General features: G+C 36.3%; 1 protein-coding gene across 5 annotated transcripts; it reads left to right on the top strand.

The window, feature by feature from the left end:
- Positions 1-159: 159 nt before the first annotated feature.
- Positions 160-16,983, top strand: LOC131428285 (sodium/hydrogen exchanger 7). 5 transcript variants are annotated; one of them, XM_058592107.1, is made up of 14 exons: positions 160-613; positions 2,587-2,903; positions 2,966-3,252; positions 3,326-3,573; positions 3,634-3,836; positions 3,901-4,012; positions 4,716-4,869; positions 4,933-4,984; positions 5,153-5,182; positions 5,554-5,613; positions 13,463-13,566; positions 13,625-13,733; positions 13,797-13,901; positions 16,693-16,983. In XM_058592107.1, exons 1-14 carry the CDS (start codon positions 340-342, stop codon positions 16,798-16,800), a joined length of 2,163 nt encoding a protein of 720 aa, XP_058448090.1. In that variant the 5' UTR covers positions 160-339; the 3' UTR covers positions 16,801-16,983. The 5 variants fall into 5 exon arrangements, with proteins under 5 accessions (XP_058448090.1, XP_058448093.1, XP_058448092.1 ...); XM_058592110.1 differs by lacking the exon at positions 16,693-16,983 and adding an exon at positions 14,546-16,551; XM_058592109.1 differs by lacking the exon at positions 5,554-5,613.
- Positions 16,984-22,112: the final 5,129 nt, after the last annotated feature.

A 22,112-nucleotide genomic window follows, 5' to 3' on the forward strand; every position in this document is an offset into this window, starting at 1 on the left:
AAAACTTTGACTTTTATTTTGAATTCATTCCGAAGCCATGCGTGTAGATGCGGGAGCTCACGTACGAACATTTAGTACAATTTTTGTGTTACCTTGTAAAGCTCATGTTCTAAATTTGGTTCTAAATATTGTTATCGCTCATTTTTTGTGAAGAAGAAAACGTCAAAAAAATAAACATTGAAAATTGTGCAAATTGATACTTGATCTCGGATTGTAAAAATCGGATTAATCGCTTTTGTAGTTCTGAGTGATCATTAAAATTTCGAAAAAGAGCTTCGGAAAAGTTTTTTTGCGTTCGCTCACGCGAATCGCAGAAAGTAGAACTGCACGGTAGTCGGAATGATTGAGTTTAGGACGAAACCACGACGTGTTGGTTCCGAGTTTAGTGCATATTTTATTTTAGTTTGCTTGGTTGCCCTGTTAGATCATAACTGCTGCAATGGAGAATCAACGGATATTGAATTGGATGCGAAGGCTAATAAGATGCACCAGATTGATAGCCTAAACTTGCTATTGTACACGTTTCTATTAACGTTGACCGTGCTCACCATTTGGCTCTTCAAACATCGTCGGGTTTCATGGCTTCACGAAACTGGACTAGCCGTCATTTACGGTGAGTCAGCCGTCTATAATCTTTCATTGTGTGACGAATCTGTATTGATAAATCCCCATTAGACTAAGCTGTCCAATGTTCTATAGCTATTGACATAATTGTTAATAGAAAAATCAATAAAAAAGATGTCATTTTGACGATTTGGTAGAGAATGTTATCGATGAATATGAAAGTGATAATTAATGAGTCCATTAGAGTACAAGTGGTAGATATATTCGATAGGAAGGATGGCATACGCAATAAAGATGGCATACGCTCGGGAAGCCTTCTTTGTGTCACTAGGATCATAGTATTAGCCATGTAATTATCCTGTATGCTTAGGAATCAAATGCGAGTTCTGTTGAAACAGATGGTTAATTTCCGCATAGGAATGTAGTACCTTGACTTCGCTCTACATTGCGTCCCATGCGTAATCCGAAACATCAAATTTTGAGCTGCACTGAGCTAAATTTTCTTTTTCACATTATATGATATTCTAATGATTTTGCACTATTAGCATTTCCAATAATAGTTACAAGATGTGTTCAACATCATGTCAAATATATGAGATAATCTTATGAAACATAAAACTCTTCTTAACGTTATTTTTACAGGATTTCCATATAACGAATGAAATTTCCAGTCTGAGTCAAATTTATTGGCGCGTCTTATAACCATTACTAGATATCCGTACAACATACATTGAAACAATTTATGAAGCGCATATTATATTCACTTCGAATTTATTTAGATAGGTTCATATATACCATATGACTAGTTTTATAAAATTTATTTATTCATATATATATATATATATATATATATATATATATATATATATATATATATATATATATATATATATATATATATATATATATATATATATATATATATATATATATATATATATATATATATATATATATATATCTATATATATATATAACTTTCAATGGAGGTCATACGAATAGCAGATAATTGATAAGCAGATAATAGCAGAACTACTTTTCGTTGAGGATTCAAGCTTTACTAATATTCCATTCGGTAAGGGAGCACCTCATGATATTTGCGAAAGAGAAGTGAGATCCCGAGACTGAAAATAAAAAAAATGAATCTTACTAGACAGATAGAGTAATGAAATGTACCGGATATATATTTCATGGTCCGTTAACGCATATCCTTGAACGAAGTTGGATGAGCTGTCTTGTCAGCAATTTAAAATTACATTGAGATGCGGAACCTCCTGTAGAAATGGTCTGGAGCAGTTGATGAATATCGAGGACACAACTATTCACGACTTTCATTGGATTTCCATATAAATTATATGGGATATTTTCATAACTTTCATTATGATAACGTCCATTTAGATTTGACGTACACATTAAATAAAGATTATAAGTTTCCATATAATTTCTATGAATTATATTCTGCATATGATTCATATGACAAATCTAATGAATATAAATAAGATTTTCATTTCAGTGTGCAATTAAAACATTATTGCAGATAGGATTTTTTTTAAAAAGCAGCCAATTCTGGAAGAATATCAGCATAGTAATACTGATACCGAATAAAATACTTGTCATGATTTTCATAGTTCCAAAACGATGTAGATAGTATATTTGGCTTGCAAAAAGCGTTCCTTTGGCATAATATTGATGAAACGCAATATGGATAAATTTAGAGCAGAGCTAACAATTATAATACAATTTAAATGATTTGTTATCGTGTAATCATGTAAGCCCTAAGCTATTTGTCGCACTAACAACAAGAATATTTCTCGTCATTTTACTAAAGACGTCAACGCTTTAGGGTGGTTGAATGACAATGCGGTTTTACAAAGTAGTGACTGTTGTATGATTTCAATGGGGTTTTTTGATAGGTAAAATGCTATAGGAACAAGAGATGATCGATTCTTAATAATCAAAATTTGCGGAATAATTTAATTTGTAATATATTGTACAAAATAATAGCTTTGCGATTATTTTTAGGTCTCATCGTGGGGGCCATTATACGTTATGCGGGCACTACAACACCAATAACGCACGTGGTTGTGGAACCTGAGCCAGATGTCAAATACAATCAAAGCCTTCCACCAGATACACTATGGCTGACGTTTCCCGGAAAACTTCCGTATGATATCGACTCACCGGTTCGCACAAATAAAAGTTATTCGTACAGTTTCCGAGGTGAAGTTGCCAAGCTAGAGGAGAATGAAATAGATTTGAAAGCGACCTTCGATCCAGAAATCTTCTTCAACATTATCTTGCCCCCGATCATCTTTCATGCAGGATACAGTCTTAAAAGGGTTAGTAAGAGCTTTTTTTGTCATTTTTGTTTCTATGGTACTAATCCTAAAGTGCTCCACAGAAATATTTTTTCCGCAACCTGGGAGCTATATTAACATTCGCTATAATTGGGACGACCCTGTCTGCATTTTTAATCGGCGCGTTAATGTATGGATTCGCCCAGATGATGCCAAAGTTGAGCGCCAGTTTCACATTTCTCGATATGCTCTATTTTGGAGCACTTATCTCACCGACTGATCCACTGACAATACTAGCAATATTTAGCGATTTGAATGTCGATGTTAATCTGTATGCCTTGGTGTTTGGCGAAAGTGTTTTGAATGATGCAGTTTCGCTTGTACTTAGCGGGTAAGTGGTCCAATATATTTGTTGAGTATTATTATGATGTAATATAAAAAATTCCAATTGAAATTTGTTTCAGCGCAATTCAAAACTACGGCGAACACTACTCAAGTACCGGTGACTTTGAGGGTCATGCGTTTCTCAGATCGCTGGGAGATTTCTTTAGTGTATTTTTCTTCTCGCTTCTGATTGGAGCATCGATGGGTTGTATTACGGCACTCATGACCAAATTTACCCATATTCGTGATTTCCCATTACTTGAATCGGCACTTTTCGTACTGATGTCGTACAGTACTTTTCTAATAGCAGAAGCAGCTGAGCTGACAGGTATGTTTTGAGTTACTGTAGCTAGATTTTTCCTGTCAACAACAAGAGTTTCATCAACAGGCGTGGTTGCTGTACTATTTTGTGGTATTTGCCAAGCTCACTATACGTACAACAATCTGTCGGATGATTCACGGACTCGAACAAAACAGATTTTTGAATTGTTAAATTTCCTCGCAGAGAATTTCATATTCTCATATATCGGTGTATCGATGTTCACTTTCCCCAAGCACCATTTTGATCCTCTGTTCATTTTTACAGGTTTCGTAAGTATAGCTAAGTCATGTGAATGTCATGTCATGTCAATCAGAAATTTTTCTTTGATTTCAGATATGTGCAGCTATAGGCCGAGCTGTGAATATCTATCCTCTTTCGGCATTACTTAACATTGCTAGGAAACCAAAGATTTCATGGAATTTTCAACATATGCTTTTCTTTGCTGGTTTGTACATATAAAAACATATCTATAATATTTTATATTTATCGGTATTTTGACGTGACGCCGCCATAACTATATAAAGCGAAATATAGTGTGAACAAATGAATGAATAGAAACTCACAGAAAGGAAAAAAAACGAAAACACTCATGCACGGATTGGATAGCAATGTAGGCTCGAATCCGGACTCTGGGATGTTTTTTTTTACACAAATTTCATCGAGTTTTTAGAAGAAAACCTGGTTTAATCCACCTAGTGGTGTAATGATGCCTTTCTCATATAAATCATACTATCATTTATAATACTGTGGTATTCTTCAAAATAGTTTGCTTCGATTCTTAAAAGAATAACCGAAATCGGTTTGTTTGATCGGGACCGTATGGGACCGCAGGACCTTTCCATCTATGAGAAAGGCAAAAATCGCAGTAGCTAGAGCGTCGGACGTGAACATCTTTTCTGTGAGTCATTCATTCATTTTTTCATTCTATTTTTCCGCTTAAATACTGCAAATATCTGATTTATATTTGTTTACAAAAAAAATAAAACTTGAATAGTGCGTATACTCTATTCACTTTCATACATACAAACGACAAACAACGTCATCAAAACCAAATAGGCTGAGTTCGTTCCAAGTCTTTGAAAAGTTGTGATACTTCTTCTTATCTTGATAACATTGGTTACACTCTATATCATTTACATCTATTTTAGGTCTTAGAGGGGCTATGTCATTTGCTCTAGCAATTAGAAATACTGTATCCGACGCACGTCAAGCTATGCTAACAACGACTTCACTAATTGTCATTGCCACCGTTATAATTCAGGGAGGTGCAGCGAATTTCCTGCTAAACTGGTTAAAAATACCGTAAGCTTGTTACACAGTTCAAAGAAATATCGTTTTTGTAATAAACTTTTTTTTACTGTCTAGAATCGGTGTTGATGACGAAACAGAGGCTTTACCGTATCAAGGTGTCAGAAGCGTAAGTTTGAATAATGTTTCAAGTATTTTATACCTCATGCACATAACGTTATTTGCTATGTTTATTATTAACCACTAAATTTTGTATATCTTTTCACGTTTTTTATTCTGACGCCCCTTAAATTGCACTTCTGAAATCAAATATCCACGCTAATTTCAATCCTAAAAGGTCTACAATTCAATGGAGAACACAACCGGGGTATGTTTTCTATGTCACCTATCGGTTATATCTTAAGGCTAATCTATTCACCAATATCCCGAACATACTAATCTCACATGGTTATAATCGCTCTAATTGTGACCGAACGAATTTTTTCTACCGAAATCCTTTGCATGACTACTACGAGTGATATGCTTTACTTTCTGCTTTTCACTTGTGCACACTTTACCTATTTCTACTAAATTTGTACGCATACCACGATGTTTAAAAGATGTTCTTCCATTCTATTTTTTTTGCACGCATTCTCGTTAACCCGAAAAAAATCTCGTCACCCATCATCCTTTGTGTACTGCGTCTGTGTTTTCGAAAAAACAAAATTGCTCCAATGTTCTATTGACTATGTTATTCAGTCTCTCGACGTGGGCCTAAATTTGAGTCAGCTGCAGGTCAATAGAAGGACCAGTTCATTGGTAAGGAAAATAATTAGAAACTAGCCTTTTAAATTCATCTTATTTTTAGAATGAAGTCGATAGTAGTGTCATGTGATTAGAACCACTAGCTTATGAATTTCTTGTTTTATTTAGGTCAGCAAACTAATGCAACAGTGACGCATTTTAATGTTTCGTTTTCTATGGCAACAATTGTTAATTTTTTAATATTCCACACTGGAGTGTTGAAAATTGCAATTTTTTGATAATTGTACTAATCATTAACCTTTATTGCGTTCACGTAAGTTTTACTAACTTGAAAAATAACTGTTCAATAACTGTTTTGCTTGTTAAGCGCAGCTCAAATAGAAGAGTGTTACGAGCAAAAATTGGTCAACTTCATCTTAACGCATTTTTTTCGACGTGCATTAAAATTGAAGCCAAAAACCTTCACGTCGTTCGTTTAATAGTTTTATTATCATGCCTACTGTTTCATTTTAACATTTGCATTTAAGTTGTGCAAATTGATTCTATAACATTTCCCCGAGAACTATTCTCCAGAACATAAAAAACTGAAGCTTTTTTCCCAGAAATTCATTGCCCAGAAAGCACTAATCTCCAGAAATACAAACTCTAGAAAGTAATAAAATCCAGAAAAAAATTCCCAGAATATACCAAAGTCCAGAAAACCATATACCAGAAGGCATTAGTCGCTAGAATATTGCTATTGGTATAATGCAGTTTGGCATAATGGTTATTTGGCATAATAGTTATTTGGCATAGTGATCGTTTGGCATAACAGATCAACACGCTGCTTTGAATAGAATTTGTTCTGCTATTTTGAAAGGTCTAATGCGGCTATGCCTCATTAGACTTGGGTAATCCGGGCAAACGTCCGCCACTAGACCGAGGTGACTGCCCTCCCGCAGTGACCGGCGCTTCCGACGGCGCACTCGCGGCCTTCGGCCGTTTCGAGCTGAATCATCTATGACGAACAGAATATTGTGTTAGCATTAAATAAGATACTTATATAAAATGATAGTGTGCTATTTACTACCCTTTATGACTAGAAGATTCAAAGTAAGACGATAAGTAAATTAAACAATGTATCCAAACAATCTTTTGTTAGTACACTTACAATAGACCGAAGTACCGCAGGCATGGTGCAATACTTCGGACCTTACAAACAGGTAACAAAGTTTATGCGAAGGTCTACCAAAGTAACTCAAAATGGAAATGGGCTCCTGGGGTTATCATTGAAGCTATCGACGAAGTAAACTTTAACGTTGTTCTGAAAGACTGGTATGGGAGAAGGAAACTCATCAGATCACATGCAAATCAAATTAAGCATCGCTATAGTGAGCAAGAAGAGCAAGAAAATTTCGTCGATGAGTTTGGATTGCAATTACCCCGATTCCAGTGCCTCAAGAACCTGAAAAAAATCCTGAATTCATAGATGAACCGAATCCCGATGATTCAGTTCAGCCTGATTTAGGAGCTTCTGGTTCAAATCTGAACAAAACGAAACAGCCGATTGTTCAGTCAGATACTAATCAGGAACCATGTACAAGCCGAACGAAATGTATGATCAAAATGCCATCAAGACTTGAACCTTTTCTGGTATTCTGGAAATATCGAAGGAGGAATGTTGACCACTTGGAGTTACCATAGCTATAGCAACGGTAACAACAAGGTAGAAACAGGAATATATAATTTTCACTTTGTACTTTGAATTGGACGAATAAAGACCCATTTTTTGGAATACGAAGATTTCCCCCCAAACTTGAAGCTAGAAAATTAGCTGTTGACGTATAAGAAAGAGGTGTCTTTAAATCGTTACGATAAGCAACACCAGAGATGTCCATCTCCTCTGTGTGACGAAGAGCAAGCAAAATTTCTCCCCTTGCATTGACAACTTCAACGAGAGCTCTTCTCTTTCACATATATACACCACTGTTGTATAAAGTGTGCACGCATCATGAGTGCGTTTGTTTATTTCCTTTTACCTCCTCCACTGAATCGCACCTAAGTGCTAGAGCATTAGCTAATAAATTCTCTGAGGTGGATGCAGATACTTTCACAGAGATGTACACATCGGTGAGCACTCTGGTGTATGGTTTGCGTAGAAGAAGCGTGGACACGCAAAATCAGAAAAATAAAACAATTTATCGTAAAATTTTCGGTTTTCCTTGCAAATTTTTCATAGCAAGGCCAGATCTACTCTCTATTAATTGAAGTTCACATAAGTGTTCGCTCACCATCACGCGCCAGTGGTCACTTGGGTGTATTTAGACGAGAGCGCGTGAGAGCGATTCATGCGAAGAGAATGTATTTCACTCGCGCCAGCTGCTTTAACCACTGCGCTTTCCTCTTTGTGCGATGCTTCGTTTTTTGCATCCTCGATGTGGACAAGAATCTGACGCCAGCGTGTATCACTCTGGTGAAATGCCATCTCTGAGCAACACAATTCGACCATAGTACTACCACATGAGCTGTACATAAAGATGCTAACGAAATTTGATTGTGAGGCTCAGTTTCCTAAACAGGAATATTCAACGGAAAAGGAAAAAGGTGGCAAACACATTAAGATGTTGAAGTTCGCAAAGAAATATCTCGTATGGCAGCAAAACTGTTGCTGAAGCTTAAAAGCGAAATTTGTATCGTGATCGAAACCATCGACCAGAGAATTTATGAGCAGGAGTGCCAGCAATATCATCTGTTGCGTAAACGAAAGTCCCCACAATTCGCATTCGCTAAACTAGCATCAGTGAATATTTTTTCTTTATTCTGTATGAATTGAACTTTAAAAAGAAAACATGGTTTGACGTTTTGAAAAGTTTGACTAAATTATGATCGTGACACCGTTTAGCTGAACTACTATCCTGTCAAAACACAATATTGGGAAATCGAAACGCAAATCGCATAAAAACCACATATAAAACTACATCGGCGCGAATGTTTTCGTTTTTTTCGTGTAGGAGATACGTAACGCTTAAAAAATGAAAAGAAAAACGAATGAAATATAGTCGCAGAAAAACACGAAATCTTGGAAATCAGCATAATTTCAGAAATCTGCATAAAAAATCGCAAAATTTCGGAAATCAGCATAACAAAGTCCAAAAGGAAAATCGCACAGGAAAGTCTCTTACATACAACATAAACATTATTTTGTAACGAAAGAACTTCAACGTAAACGATAAAATTTAGAATAATCACTAATTTTTTCCCATAATATTTTCGAACTATCGTCAACCGCAAGAAATATCCTTTATAAGAAACCAGTATGCAGATTGGAACAGTCCTAAACAAGCTGAATGAGGTGGCGTTCCTTGGAAATAAATTCTACACGGTACGCCTTTGGCTGAATGAGTGAATCTTATCACATATTTCTTGAAACTATTATACAACTGTTACATTTTTTCGCAGTAAAATGATGGGAAAATATCTCAAAACCAGATGTGACAATCAGTTCTACGACAAAAAATTGATCCATCTGAGATAATCGAAGACATTGGAAAACTGAAGAACAATAATGCCGTTAGTATTTTTGTCCGTTCGGCTACTTGGTTTTGTTGATTATATTGACATTATAGCACGGAACTTTGAGAAGATGGAAAATCGTACATCGAACTAAAAACCGAAACGGCGGATCGGACTAGACATCAATGTGTCAAAAACAGAGTACATGAAAGGTAGGGGTTAATATTGGCCACAGATTACGAGTTCTGATTGGCGGTGATAAAATCGAAATCGTCGACGAGTTCGTATACTTGGATTCACTGGTGACTGCCGATATTAAAACCAGTAGAGAAATTCAGAGATGCATCCTGTCAGGAAATCGCGTTTACAAAAATGATTAGACCGGTTATCCTCTAGGGGCACGAGTCCTGAACAATGCTTGAGGAAGATCAACGTTCACGGGGTGTTTTCGATCGGAAGGCGTTGCGAACTATCTATGGCGGAGTTCGGATGGAAGACGCTGCTAGAATGTCGAAAAACAACCCGTTTAAAATGGTCCTTAACAATGGTCCGACCGACCTCAGTTCGTGCTCGCATCTCACCCGACACAGTCGGAAATCGTTCACGGTCGAAACAACAGAAACAAAGACAATACAGTGCAGTGAACAATAGAGTGTACGGAATGGTTAAATACGATTTAACAAAGCCTGAAACTTGGCCTACAAGACCAAATTCAATTTGTATAAAGCGTCGCAAAGTTAGACCAGCAGCAAATGAAATTGAAATCTTACTTTCGTTCTTTAAGTAAGATTTCAATTTCATTTGCTGCTGGTCTAACTTCGCAACGCTTTATACAAATTGAATTTGGTCTTGTAGGCCAAGTTTCAGGCTTTGTTAAATCGTATTTAACCATTCCGTACACTCTATTGTTCACTGCACTGTATTGTCCTTGTTTCTGTTGTTCTGTTGCATCTAGACGCTAACAATGTAAGTGAGTTTCAATTTAACAAGGCGTCTAACTGTGTGTACATTATGTTTAAACGTGAAAGCGATGTAATTGCATTCGCTTCGGTTAACAAAGAGGTGCACAGCGTTGAGTGTGACAACATTAAATACAAAATCCCTGTGCACATGGTGGACAATGCCATAGAAGTACGCGTGCATGATCTTCCCCCGCAGGCCAGCGATAAGTTCGTTCGGGACAATATGTCGCAGTACGGTGAAATCCTTTCCATCGAAAGGGAAGTATGGCGGAATTTTTTCCCCGGCATCCGGAATGGCGTGCGAGTGGTACGTATGCAGCTATGTAAGGCAATTCCATCTTACATCATTTGTGGTCAAGGTGGGACACATCCGTGTAAAACGCTGATTACCTATGAAAATCAGCTGGTTACATGTCAGTTTTGTGAACAACCGGCACACTACGGTAAACCTTGCACTGAAACTGCGAAAAGAACATCTTCAACCAAAGACAAGGTTAACCGTTCAACTACGGAAACTAATAAGCGCAGTACTCCCGTTTTACCATGAAACCAACCAGCAACTGCAGCCAATGTACAACAAGGCGCATCTACAGCAGCTATCAACGAGCTCAAGATTGCGAACAACAAGGAAAACGAAAAGAAGACGGAATCCAACACCACCGATGCGGCAATGGGTGACGAGACGAGTCACGAACAAAGTGCCCCTCAACCCCCACAGGAGGGAAATGGAAGCTCTTCTCCTCCTAGAAAAAGAGTGACAACGAGATCCCCTTCAAAAATTCTTTATTTAAAAAATCGGCTAATTCGGCCACGTAAAGCTTGTACGCAAATAGGCCTGAATAAAAAATATCTTTAAAAAAAAATTGTCCGACCGGTATAAGAAGAAGAGGCGCATAGCATGCGGCAAGATGGATCGATCAAGTTGAGACCGATCAAGTTACGGACCTTTCGTAGCAACCGAGGCTGGCGGCGAACAGCCATGAATCGAGTTGAATGGCGACGCCTCCTGTATACAGCTGAGACCCGCGTGGCCTACGACTGAGAGATTAGAGTAGAGTAGTATTTATCTTTCTTCCTGTTCATCACCTTTCTCGAAACAAAGGACAGAGGTTTGAATAACTTCGATAATCGTTAGTCACACTAGAAGATTTATTTAACATCATCAGTTTTCGTCTCGTCATCTCGTTCTATGTCTCGTAGATCTCGAAGGTTTTGAGTCCGCAACTGCAAATTCCTTGCTTTGCATTGTCCAATTATCCCGTGCAGCGGTGAAAACTTGTCTGAAATCCATCTGTAACGTCGGAATCTAAGCTTTAAATTTCTGAGTGAATGTTTCAGCCTTACAAGAATTATATTTTTATTTTATAGTGAAACGAAATTTCATTCTTGTGAAGTTATTCTACTAAAAGCTCAAGTGAAATATTAGCAATAAATCATTTTTTGAATTTCTTTAATTCATTTAGCCCAAATAAAAGTTAACACATTGTTGGTTTTTAGGGTAAAATATAGGAATTTTGTATTAGATCATAAGACGTTTAACTTGAATCTAAGTTTGTGAAACTTGGTTAAGCCGTATCAAAGACATTGGTGGTTTTGATCACTATTTCCGGTACTTCCGGAACCGAAATCCGAGGACCGGTAATGGTCAGTGAGTTTCCATTTTTATGTTTTTGACCACTATTTCCGGTACTTCCGGAATCGGAAACTGAGAACAGGTTTAACAAAAGTGAGATTATATGACCATCTGCTAACAAGATCTCAAATCAGAGAAATTTTTAAGCAAATTAACCGCGTAAAGGTGGTTTCAGGAAACACGGGTTATCGTAATTTGTACTCTAACACCATGTAACTCCAGAACAGGAAGTCAGATGAGATTCGATGTGGTCTGAGGGCTTTTCATTTGAATCTAAGTCTGTGAAAATCGATTCAGTCATCGACGAGGAAATATACACGAACAGTACTCGATGAACTGATTCGAATGGTCCTCGATTCACAACTCGGTGTTCATTCGTGATTGTATAACATTTCTATATGGGAAAGCCATAAACAGATAAAGTGTGTGATTTTTCCTTTAGAATAGCTAAATTTAAGTAAACGAAATGCATTTTAATAATCAATTTTTAATCATTTAATAACCAACTCCGACTATCACGACTATGAATGCTGATTCATAAAAAACTCTCCACATTGTTTAACATCAAAGCAGTTCGACAATTCGGTCCATCTTAGGACCTACGAATCGATTCAAAAGGAATGTTCATAATACACTCTTCACTGACGCCAATCCGGATACGTCTCTGACATTATCCACCAGCCATTTATTTCTCCTGGGAAAATAGTGATGTATATTTTCCTATTGTAGATTCTTTGTGATCTTTCGCCTCTCCAGATAAAAGAGGAAAAATCTTATGTTCTGGGATTAGTGATGGATCTGAAATAGTCGCAGTGAAAAGTATTAATTTCACTTAACCTATCCTCGATTGAACTTTCAAGTTCAAAACATAATATGTTATACTCAAAATAGAATTGTTCAGGAGTAATAAATCCTAATGAAATAATGATGAATTGTAATAAAATTGAAATACTACAGTGAATCAACTTTTTAGTTCCGAAAAAATGAAAATCAATGAAAGAAATTCCTGTTCATTTTGTACAGATTTCTGACGAACAAGATCCCGTCTCGAACTAGACATCACTCTCACTCAGCACAGCACAAAGAGCAAAATATGAAAATCTGTTTGTATGGGACATTAAAGGTCGATAAATTTCACACTACCAAAACTCCATTCTTGTGGCGGAAACTGTGAAACTGTTTGGGTTTGTAAGTAATCACAGTTCCTCGATGGTGGCGTGGTTACACACTCTACTAGCTATTAAGAGGATTAAATTGATTGATACTCGGGGAGATGGTTTTTTGTTTCTATACATTTTCAAGAAATTTTTCCGTTCTTTTGGTTTTAATGAAACTAAAGAAAAATGAAAAAATAATATAGTAATCAATCCCGTAAAATCAACTGGGTTTTGGCTCCTCTGAAACTCGTTTTTTTATTCCAACTCCGTATAACAAGACATTCAATTCAAAGATTCGAAAACTGACCGAAAGTTTCTTTTTCAAACTTGATCTATCCAACTAAGATCCAATTTAGTTGTTTTTGTACTGAGATTAAAACATATTTATGTTTAGTGGACCTTTTGGTAGGAAGTTAAAGTAGTACACCAGATCTAGTATCTACAATTCGATAAAATTATATGTTAGCAGTAGACTGCCGTTTCTAAGTCTAACTGTCCCAAATACATAGGAAATCCGATAGGATATGGGACAATTATGCGAAGAACGGCAGTAGAGGCCTATTTTTTATATTGCTCTTCTTCATGTTACATCAACATAAATGGTTTTTAATAATTCTGATGAAAATATGAATTATAAAAATGATTCTCCTCAATTGCAGGATCTCGAGAACCAAGACAGCGAAGGAGTGACTACTCCTGGAGGAACTAGAAGAGGAAACGAGAAAGCTGTGCTTGCTCGTGTTTGGGGCAATTTTGACACGAGGTAGGTGTTTTTTGATTGGTAAAGAAAAACAGTTATAAATTCTGGTTTAAAATTGCAGATATATGAAACCGCTGTTGACTCATTCCCGTCCAACACTATTGGAAACACTCCCGGTATGCCTCAGTCCGATTGCTAGGTTACTAACCACGACCGAGCAATTGACACAGGTATGCTTCATAGGACTGCAGGCACTGTCGATCTATGATAGCTAAATAATGTTCTTATTCCAGGAGGGCCCAACGAGGCGTGCGGATTCGGACTCGGATTTGTGTATCGATGACGACGATCGTGCTTCGCGAGGTGATGGCACCATTCGACGAAATTCGATCAATCGTGTAAGTATACGTCTCGTCTCTGACGATCGTACGATTTTTGCGAGCTACAAGAACCGTGACTGAATTAGGTCATACATAACTGCATGGTCATTACATCAAGAATAATCAATTATATTGAGAGATATTTTTTTGGGTCATTGGTACTAACGGTAACGGTCGCTCGAATGTACACCTTTCACTTAAAAATCAGGATCATACTAACAACGGTAGGATAAATAATTTTCTAGTCGATCTACGGTAGAGAAATTGCGTATATTTACTTTCACTAATTGCATTCCATCGCCACGTATAACCTAGAGCAGCGTTTAAGCGTTTGCCATAGCTACAGGTAGTGGTCAAATCGAGCATGAATTACGTTCTTTCAACTTCAGAGATGTTTAGGTCTAATAACCATCCTTTGTGTCACGTTTAGAGGTTAGGCTTTGTGTTTTTTTTGTCAGGATAGAATATGGACATTGCACGATTTTCTAAAATATCAAAATGTATCCGTTGTTTTATTTTGTTTAAGTAACCTTATAATTTCGACAACATGTTAAATTAGAGTTTTTGTTGGTTTTGTTTGTTGCATGGTTTTTGATTTTGGTTATTTTGTTATCAAACACATGATCTATTTATTACTCTTTTCGTTTTTATTTGGATTTCAGCCTAAAATGAGAAAATAGTATCCATGGTTGTTTTGTTAGAAGATTAAGAAAATAACAGAAATCGAGTAAATCATATTCTGTTGTGTCCACCAAATTGTATATATTCTAGCCAATATCCTATTGAATTACACTAAAATTAGAATATTTTAAGTTGATTCGTACCATTCAGGTGCGATTTGAACAATCTCTGGAAACACAAAAAAATGGAATTACGATACAGACTGTGCAACTTAAGTTGACCTATTCAGTGGTGCTAAACGAAACACTGATGAGAAGATATGTATTGAATATAGTATCTAGAGCATTAAAAATTGAAAATTATGTGAAATTGCTATACAACTCGTTTTGATAGGTTACCCGTACTTTGTATCATATCAAACGACCTCTTTGTTCTCCCCAGAGGAAAGATAAACTTCTTCCATGCATTCTATCAACTGACGTTTTCTGATTGTTATCGAAATGTTCTATCAATCTCTATGTACTATACCAAACAAAAAAAAAACTTTAGTTAAATTATGTTTGATGTTATCTTTATTCGCGTTGTTTCTTGTTATGTATTTTTTCCTTTGGAAATAGGAGGGAAGAGGTCAAAAGGTCAGTTTCCTGTGCTCGTAAGAAATTCAATTGGACTTTTCAAATGTAGTCCAAAAATTAATCTCGTTTTCTGAAGAACTGCTCTATGATCAATTTGATGATTTTAATTCGATATTTTAAATAGAAACCAGATTGACCCTAACTTAGTTGTAACAATTTTATGGGAGATTACTGTATAATCTTAGTTGGCAAATTCGTTGAGGATAGTAAGATTGTAAGAAATATTCAAAAATGCCATTTTTGTGAATATTTTAGAGTTCTAATTTTACTTAGAAGGGAAGCATGATTGTAGTTTCGTTAACCAGAATTCGAATCAAGAGAATAATAATTTCGAAAATGAGTTCAATATTGATACATCCCGGACCTTAATTCGCAATGTCTACATGATCAACATTCCCGGATTGGTGGTTCAATGCATAATTCACCATGTACAGGGCCGCCGAGAAGGGAGGGAGAAAGGGGGAATTCCCCCGGGGCAGGACTTTTTCAGAGTGTCCGGAAATTCGAAGATTTAGAAATATTTCTTATTGCTCATAATTAAATCATATCTTCGAACCTTTTTTCTCTTTGCTTGTTCAAATCCCCCCAAGCCCGGCGGCCCTGACCATGTGTCGTGTGTTCGAGACTCGATCTGGAACGATTCTTAGTGTCAATATACGCTAAGATATCGGTTGAAACACAGAATGTTCGAATTCCACAAATAAATGTCATACCTAGACTTTGTGTTCTTATAAAAAATCGACACTTTCTGAACTGGTATCTTGATTCGGGGCACAAACTGTATCGCCATCTATTTCTTAGATGTATAGGTAAAAAAGTGCCAATATGCATAACGGATTCATCGAAGCATGTTTGCCTGAGCGGTTGAACGCTAGTTAAATTAATTTCACAAACTCTTAAGTTTATGTCCAAAGCATAGCTGGCTGGATTTTAGGTTATGTGAAACGTCCAATTAAAAATATTTTAATTGAAAACAACCTCTTGATTTGAACGAAAATGAATATTGGCAGAATCTGTGATGATACACAACAATGATTTATAATTTATAATTAGTTTTAGTACTTAATTGTTAAGTTTTTTTCTGTCAGTTTTCATAGAAAGCACGCGTTAATAAATATTCAAAAAAAGCAGTGAAAAATGGAATACGTTCGCTAAAAAAACATGAAAATTTTTCCTCAGAGAGGCTAGGTTTTAATCAAATGTACCATATTAGGTTTTTAGACTATTGCGGTGTCATAAATGAGAGTTCTACTGAACAGAGTTACAAGAATCGATTATGTTTCACGATGTTGATAATGTTGAAATAGAAGTGGTGTTTCCACGAGTGTACATGATTTGAGAATATTAGCCCTTAGATACCAATCAATCATGAAACGAGTGAATATTTGCCCCAAATACAGTGTCCTATGCGATGTGTTTCTTTTATTTATCTATTTGGCATTTCTTTTCTTTCTTGTTTGCTTCGAAACTATGACAACCATCGCCGAAAAACGTATCCGAACCGCCATTCTAACTTCCCACGATGATACGGTGCTAAATTCCACCACCTGCAGCTGGAGATTATGGATGATTCGATTCATAATTCGCTACATTCGGCCAACTTTGCAAGCCGAATTATTCAGCATGGTAGACGCGCTGGAGGCAAAATTTTTCATTTTTAAAAGCTTTTGCTTGAAAACTAGAATTCGCCTGTATATTAGTACTTAAATTTCTTATTTTATGTTTCGTGACTGTGATATTAACTCATGAAAGCATTTGCTACTCAAATCAAAGCTAACGAAAAAAGTATATAATCAGTGTAACATAAACATTGTAACATTGCTTTTAATGTAAACAGAATCTGTCTGAATTTAATAAAAACAACTTCTATTGTTTAATGTATGAAATTTGTAGTTTCAATCATTGGCACTTGAAAAATTAAAAGATCCCTTTATTTTTGGTAAAATTGAATTTCGGTTAAATGTTTTTAATGTTATTCAAAGATAATTTTGGTTCTTGCACGAATTATGTTACACTTCATCTCATCTTTTCATAATACTGCGGTAAACGATGACAACTCCCCTATCTTTTATTATACCGTTTATTTCTTTGAAGCACCTGAACCAATTCTCGAAAACATGTTCTCAGAGTCCGTTGACACGAACACGATTTAGTCAATCGACACGAATCTACACTTATTTTGTTAGATATTGAAGACAGATTGTCTCATTTATATGTATATATCGGGCTAAATTTCAAAAGTTCTTACAGTTTTTGAGATTCTCGCACTTGAGACAACACTACCGGATAATTTGATGTATCATAAGGAAGTATCAGATTTCGTGTCAATGGAAAGTCGGTTAAGTTTTAGAATCTTTTCGAACTCAGCTAGCGTGTAAGATCGTTTAAAGACAGTATTTGCAAAAAATATATACCTTTTTATTTCATGAGTGAAAATTGAGGAAAGATTTAGTAAAACAAGTTTAGAAAGCAATGTTTATATGTGCATAATTTCGTCACAATCTAACAAGTGGTTATCGAGATGGCTTCGAAACAAGAAGTGCTTCGACAAAAAAATCTATTCGTTCGGCCGTGTTTCTTCTGGTAAAATCGATCAAGGTGACCCAGACGATCCAGCGGCGAGCTGGCAGCGAGAGAAAAGGGAAGAAATGCCACATTATGAACGCAAGGAACGTGAGGGAGACAATGCAGACAATGAAGCGGGTCGGACCTCATGATTTCAAGGAAAAGGAAGGTACCTAATTCAACCGAATCCTCAAGAAAATACCTCCAGAAGAATAGAGAAAATACCTACAGCCTTTCTTCCGGTTCCACGAAGGTGACACTCTGTTTTGGATGGATCTGGCATCATACCATTATGCGAAATCGGTTAGAAGTGTTGTTGCAAACTCGTAACTAATATGTGCTTAGTTATTTACTGAGAGATTTAACTTGAAATGAATTTTTGGTAATCCGACTTAAAATGAATTTTTGGTGATTATTATTATCTGTTGCATTTTTTTCGAGTACATTCTTTAGCAGAACTACAATTTTATTTACTGTAGATCTAACATGACACTAGAGTACCGGAAATTAATGATCATTGAATTTAACCCATTATAACCCAGGGGTACCCAAGTTTGAATCAAATGAGCAGATATCATAATTACCATCTTATTTTGTGTTGAGGATGTTAGGAAATGCCAAATCACTATTAAAAAGCTTTTCTAAACGAAGTTATTCAATGTATGATGTACCTTATGATAAAAAAAGAACCGGAATTTTCATTTTAAAATTCCCGTGCTTGTCCAATCTGTAAACTTATATAACTCTCAACGTTGGCAACACTTTTATACAAATTTTGATGCATATCGTACGATTAGTTTTTGTTTGGCGTCTATACAAAGAAGTTGAAAAATTTTCGTGTGGCGATTTTTATAATGGATGAAAATTTAGAACAACGTGCATCAAATTTTGTGTTGCAAATGGATTTAGGTGTTCCGAAACGTTGAAAATGTTAGAAAAGGCCTTTGGTGAATCGTGTCCAGAAAAAATACAGGCATACGAGTGGTATAAACGCTTCAAAGGTGGTCGTACAAGCTTGGATCATGATGAGATCCCTGGCCAAACAACATCTGTTACTGAAGAAAACATTGAATCGGCGAAACAAATCGTGTTGCAAAATCGTTCTGTACCGAATAGAGAGATTGCTGTGTTGTTGGGCATCTCTTATGGATCAGCCGAACACATTTTAACTGACTTATGGAAGGAAAACTCATGGATTTTCCACCACGATAATGCGCTGGCTCACACAGCGTTGGTTGTGTCGCAGGTTTTGGCCAAAAACTCAACCAAGCACCGTACTCTCCAGATATGGCCCCGTGTGACTTTTTCCTCTTCCTCAGACTCAAAATGCCATTGCGGGGAACGCGTTTTGAGACCATAGAGACCATAAAAGAAAATTCGCTGCGTGAACTAAAGGCCATACCTTCGGCGGCCTATAAAACTTGTATGGAAAATTGGATCAAGCGTTGGCATGCATGTATTGCCGCAGGAGGAGAGTACTTTGAAGGCGATAATAAAGAAATTTATTAAAAATTGAAATTTTGCGTTTTTAAATAAAATTCCGGTTCTTTTTTGATCATAAGGTATCATACGCTAGGACAATACAGCAGCAACAAAATTATAAGAGATATGTCTATATTTTAAGAGTTGTATTTATATATACGATTCAATGTCTTTTAAACAGTACCGGTAGAAGTACTATCGGAGATGGAGGCACAATATTAGCAGATTTTTATTGATAATAAAATTTGTATATATTGTACTGTAAGCTGAAATAAACGACTTCATTTGTCGATGCCTCTCATTCAGCCTACCTGGGTTCGATTCTCAACCCCGCACACAGGGTCAGAATGTTTTTTTGGCCCAAAGTGGTGAATGACTTCAAGGTTAAAACCTGTCTAATCTAAAATAAAAAAATAACTTCATTTGTTTCCGTTTCTTCAGTTTTAGGAAAATGAATTACCTACTTGTATTTGTATGATATTTAAGATATTTGTACGATTTGTTGGAAGTATCGTAAGCTCATTTGATAGTGTTTCCAATGAATAATAAGTTTTGGATGTATTCATACTTACTTTCATCAAATCTTAAAGGAACCCTATCCTTAGCACTATTTTTTGCAGTCATGTTCTTGAATATTCCACACTTCGAAGATATAACAAAATGGATTTGATTTTCTGATGGCAAGAGATTTTTGAAAGACTTCAACTAATCATAAAATTCTGATGTTCGAGTTTATCGGTTTATTCATACTGCTTTGGAAAAATACTACTGTATTATTCCACCGTATGATATATCATACGTTCAAATTTTAACAACAATTTTTTATTGCTTAACATATAGTTTTGGAATTTCACTTCTGAAATAAATAATTTGAATCTGTTGCAATGGTTTGTCAAAAGATGGAACCATTACATCTGGTTTCGAACATAAGATTCGCACAAATATGGTGCTTACTTTTCTTTGGTCATTTGTGTGAACTTTTCAATGTTATAATAACGGGTGATTTTTTAAGAGCTTGAGAACTTTTTTAAACAATAAAACGCATAAAATTTGCAAAATCTCATCGGTTCTTTATTTTAAACGTTAGATTGGTACATGACATTTACTTTTTGAAGATAATTTCATTTAAATGTTGACCGCGGCTGCGTCTTAGGTGGTCCATTCGGAAAGTCCAATTTTGGGCAACTTTTTCGAGCATTTCGGCCGGAATAGCCCGAATTTCTTCGGAAATGTTGTCTTCCAAAGCTAGAATAGTTACTGGCTTATTTCTGTAGACTTTAGACTTGACGTAGCCCCACAAAAAATAGTCTAAAGGCGTCAAATCGCATAATCTTGGTGGCCAACTTACCGGTCCATTTCTTGAGATGAATTGTTCTCCGAAGTTTTCCCTCAAAATGGCCATAGAATCGCGAGCTGTGTGGCATGTAGCGCCATCTTGTTGAAACCACATGTCAACCAAGTTCAGTTCTTCCATTTTTGGCAACAAAAAGTTTGTTAGCATCGAACGATAGCGATCGCCATTCACTGTAACGTTGCGTCCAACAGCATCTTTGAAAAAATACGGTCCAATGATTCCACCAGCGTACAAACCACACCAAACAGTGCATTTTTCGGGATGCATGGGCAGTTCTTGAACGGCTTCTGGTTGCTCTTCACTCCAAATGCGGCAATTTTGCTTATTTACGTATCCATTCAACCAGAAATGAGCCTCATCGCTGAACAAAATTTGTCGATAAAAAAGCGGATTTTCTGCCAACTTTTCTAGGGCCCATTCACTGAAAATTCGACGTTGTGGCAGATCGTTCGGCTTCATGATGAAATGTCAGAGCATACTGAGCAAATAATAATGCATGAAAATCATAACCTCAAAAAATCTGAGCAAATACTAATGCATGAAAATCCTAACCTCAAAAAAATCACCTTTTACAAATAAAACGTTGACACTTGAGAACAATTTTAATATACAAAGAAATCAGAAGTGTAAACTATCAACTAGTGCTCTAGTAAAGCTGTTAGGTACGATACTTCTTAAGTAAACATGTATTAACATATGGGAAGTTTCGTATTTTGATATAGGTGCCCCAACACGAAAACAAACTAATTTGTTGGAAATTGAAACTGGGCGAATTTCAAATGAATACGAAAGTGAAACTCAGTTTTTTGAACGAGATATGATAGAAACGCGGGTTGGCGGTTCAAAGCATAGGGCGCTAGTCTTACAAGCCAGTTGTCAGATGTTCGAACTCCGACCTGAATGGATTCATAGTGTCTGTACGATCGTAGTACTAGCCATGCAGTGATTCTGTACGCTAAGAGTTGGCTGCGAAGTTTGTTGAAACAGAAAGGCCAAATTCCAAATTCTCACTCTAACTCATGGTTTGAGTATATGAGATGATTACTGGAGCTGAAATGATTGAGAGTACCGTCATCCTATTCTGCAAATGTCCAAAGGACTTCTGAATTGATTGAGTTTTGAGATCTCAAAAAGTATATGTGTGTGTCTCTGTCTGTGTGTATGTTCTTGGTGATTGTTGAACCGAGATTTGCAAACCTAAATTATTATGAAAGATCCTATGGTCCCGCTATTGAAATTTCGGTTTCGGAAGTACAGGGCCGGAACGAAGATATTGTATCAGATTTTGTCACAATTCGTTGATTGATGTGAATGCCGTGATGACTACTAATGAGATAGCTTTTACTACAATATCATAAGTTTACATTGAAGCTCAAAAAGTTCGGAAACAATAGAACCCATTAAACAAATTTAATAGCGTACACTGGATTCCAACGGAAAATGTGGGGAATGTTGATTGCCTAACTAATATCTGTTTATGTGTGTGCCAAATTAGTCGTTGATATGATATTTCTATGAAACTATTAGGAAATTTCGGTACAACGAATTGAAGTTTTTGCTAGACATCGTGAA

This window comes from Malaya genurostris, chromosome 2 (genome assembly GCF_030247185.1).
Source record: "Malaya genurostris strain Urasoe2022 chromosome 2, Malgen_1.1, whole genome shotgun sequence".
Lineage (NCBI taxonomy): Eukaryota > Metazoa > Arthropoda > Insecta > Diptera > Culicidae > Malaya > Malaya genurostris.

Coding starts and splice junctions, on each gene's coding strand:
- LOC131428285 (XM_058592107.1), top strand. CDS start 340: ATGATTGAGTTTAGGACGAAACCACGACGTGTTGGTTCCGAGTTTAGT. Junction 3,574..3,633: donor AGAAGCAGCTGAGCTGACAG/GTATGTTTTGAG, acceptor TTTCATCAACAG/GCGTGGTTGCTGTACTATTT. Junction 5,183..5,553: donor CAATGGAGAACACAACCGGG/GTATGTTTTCTA, acceptor TATGTTATTCAG/TCTCTCGACGTGGGCCTAAA.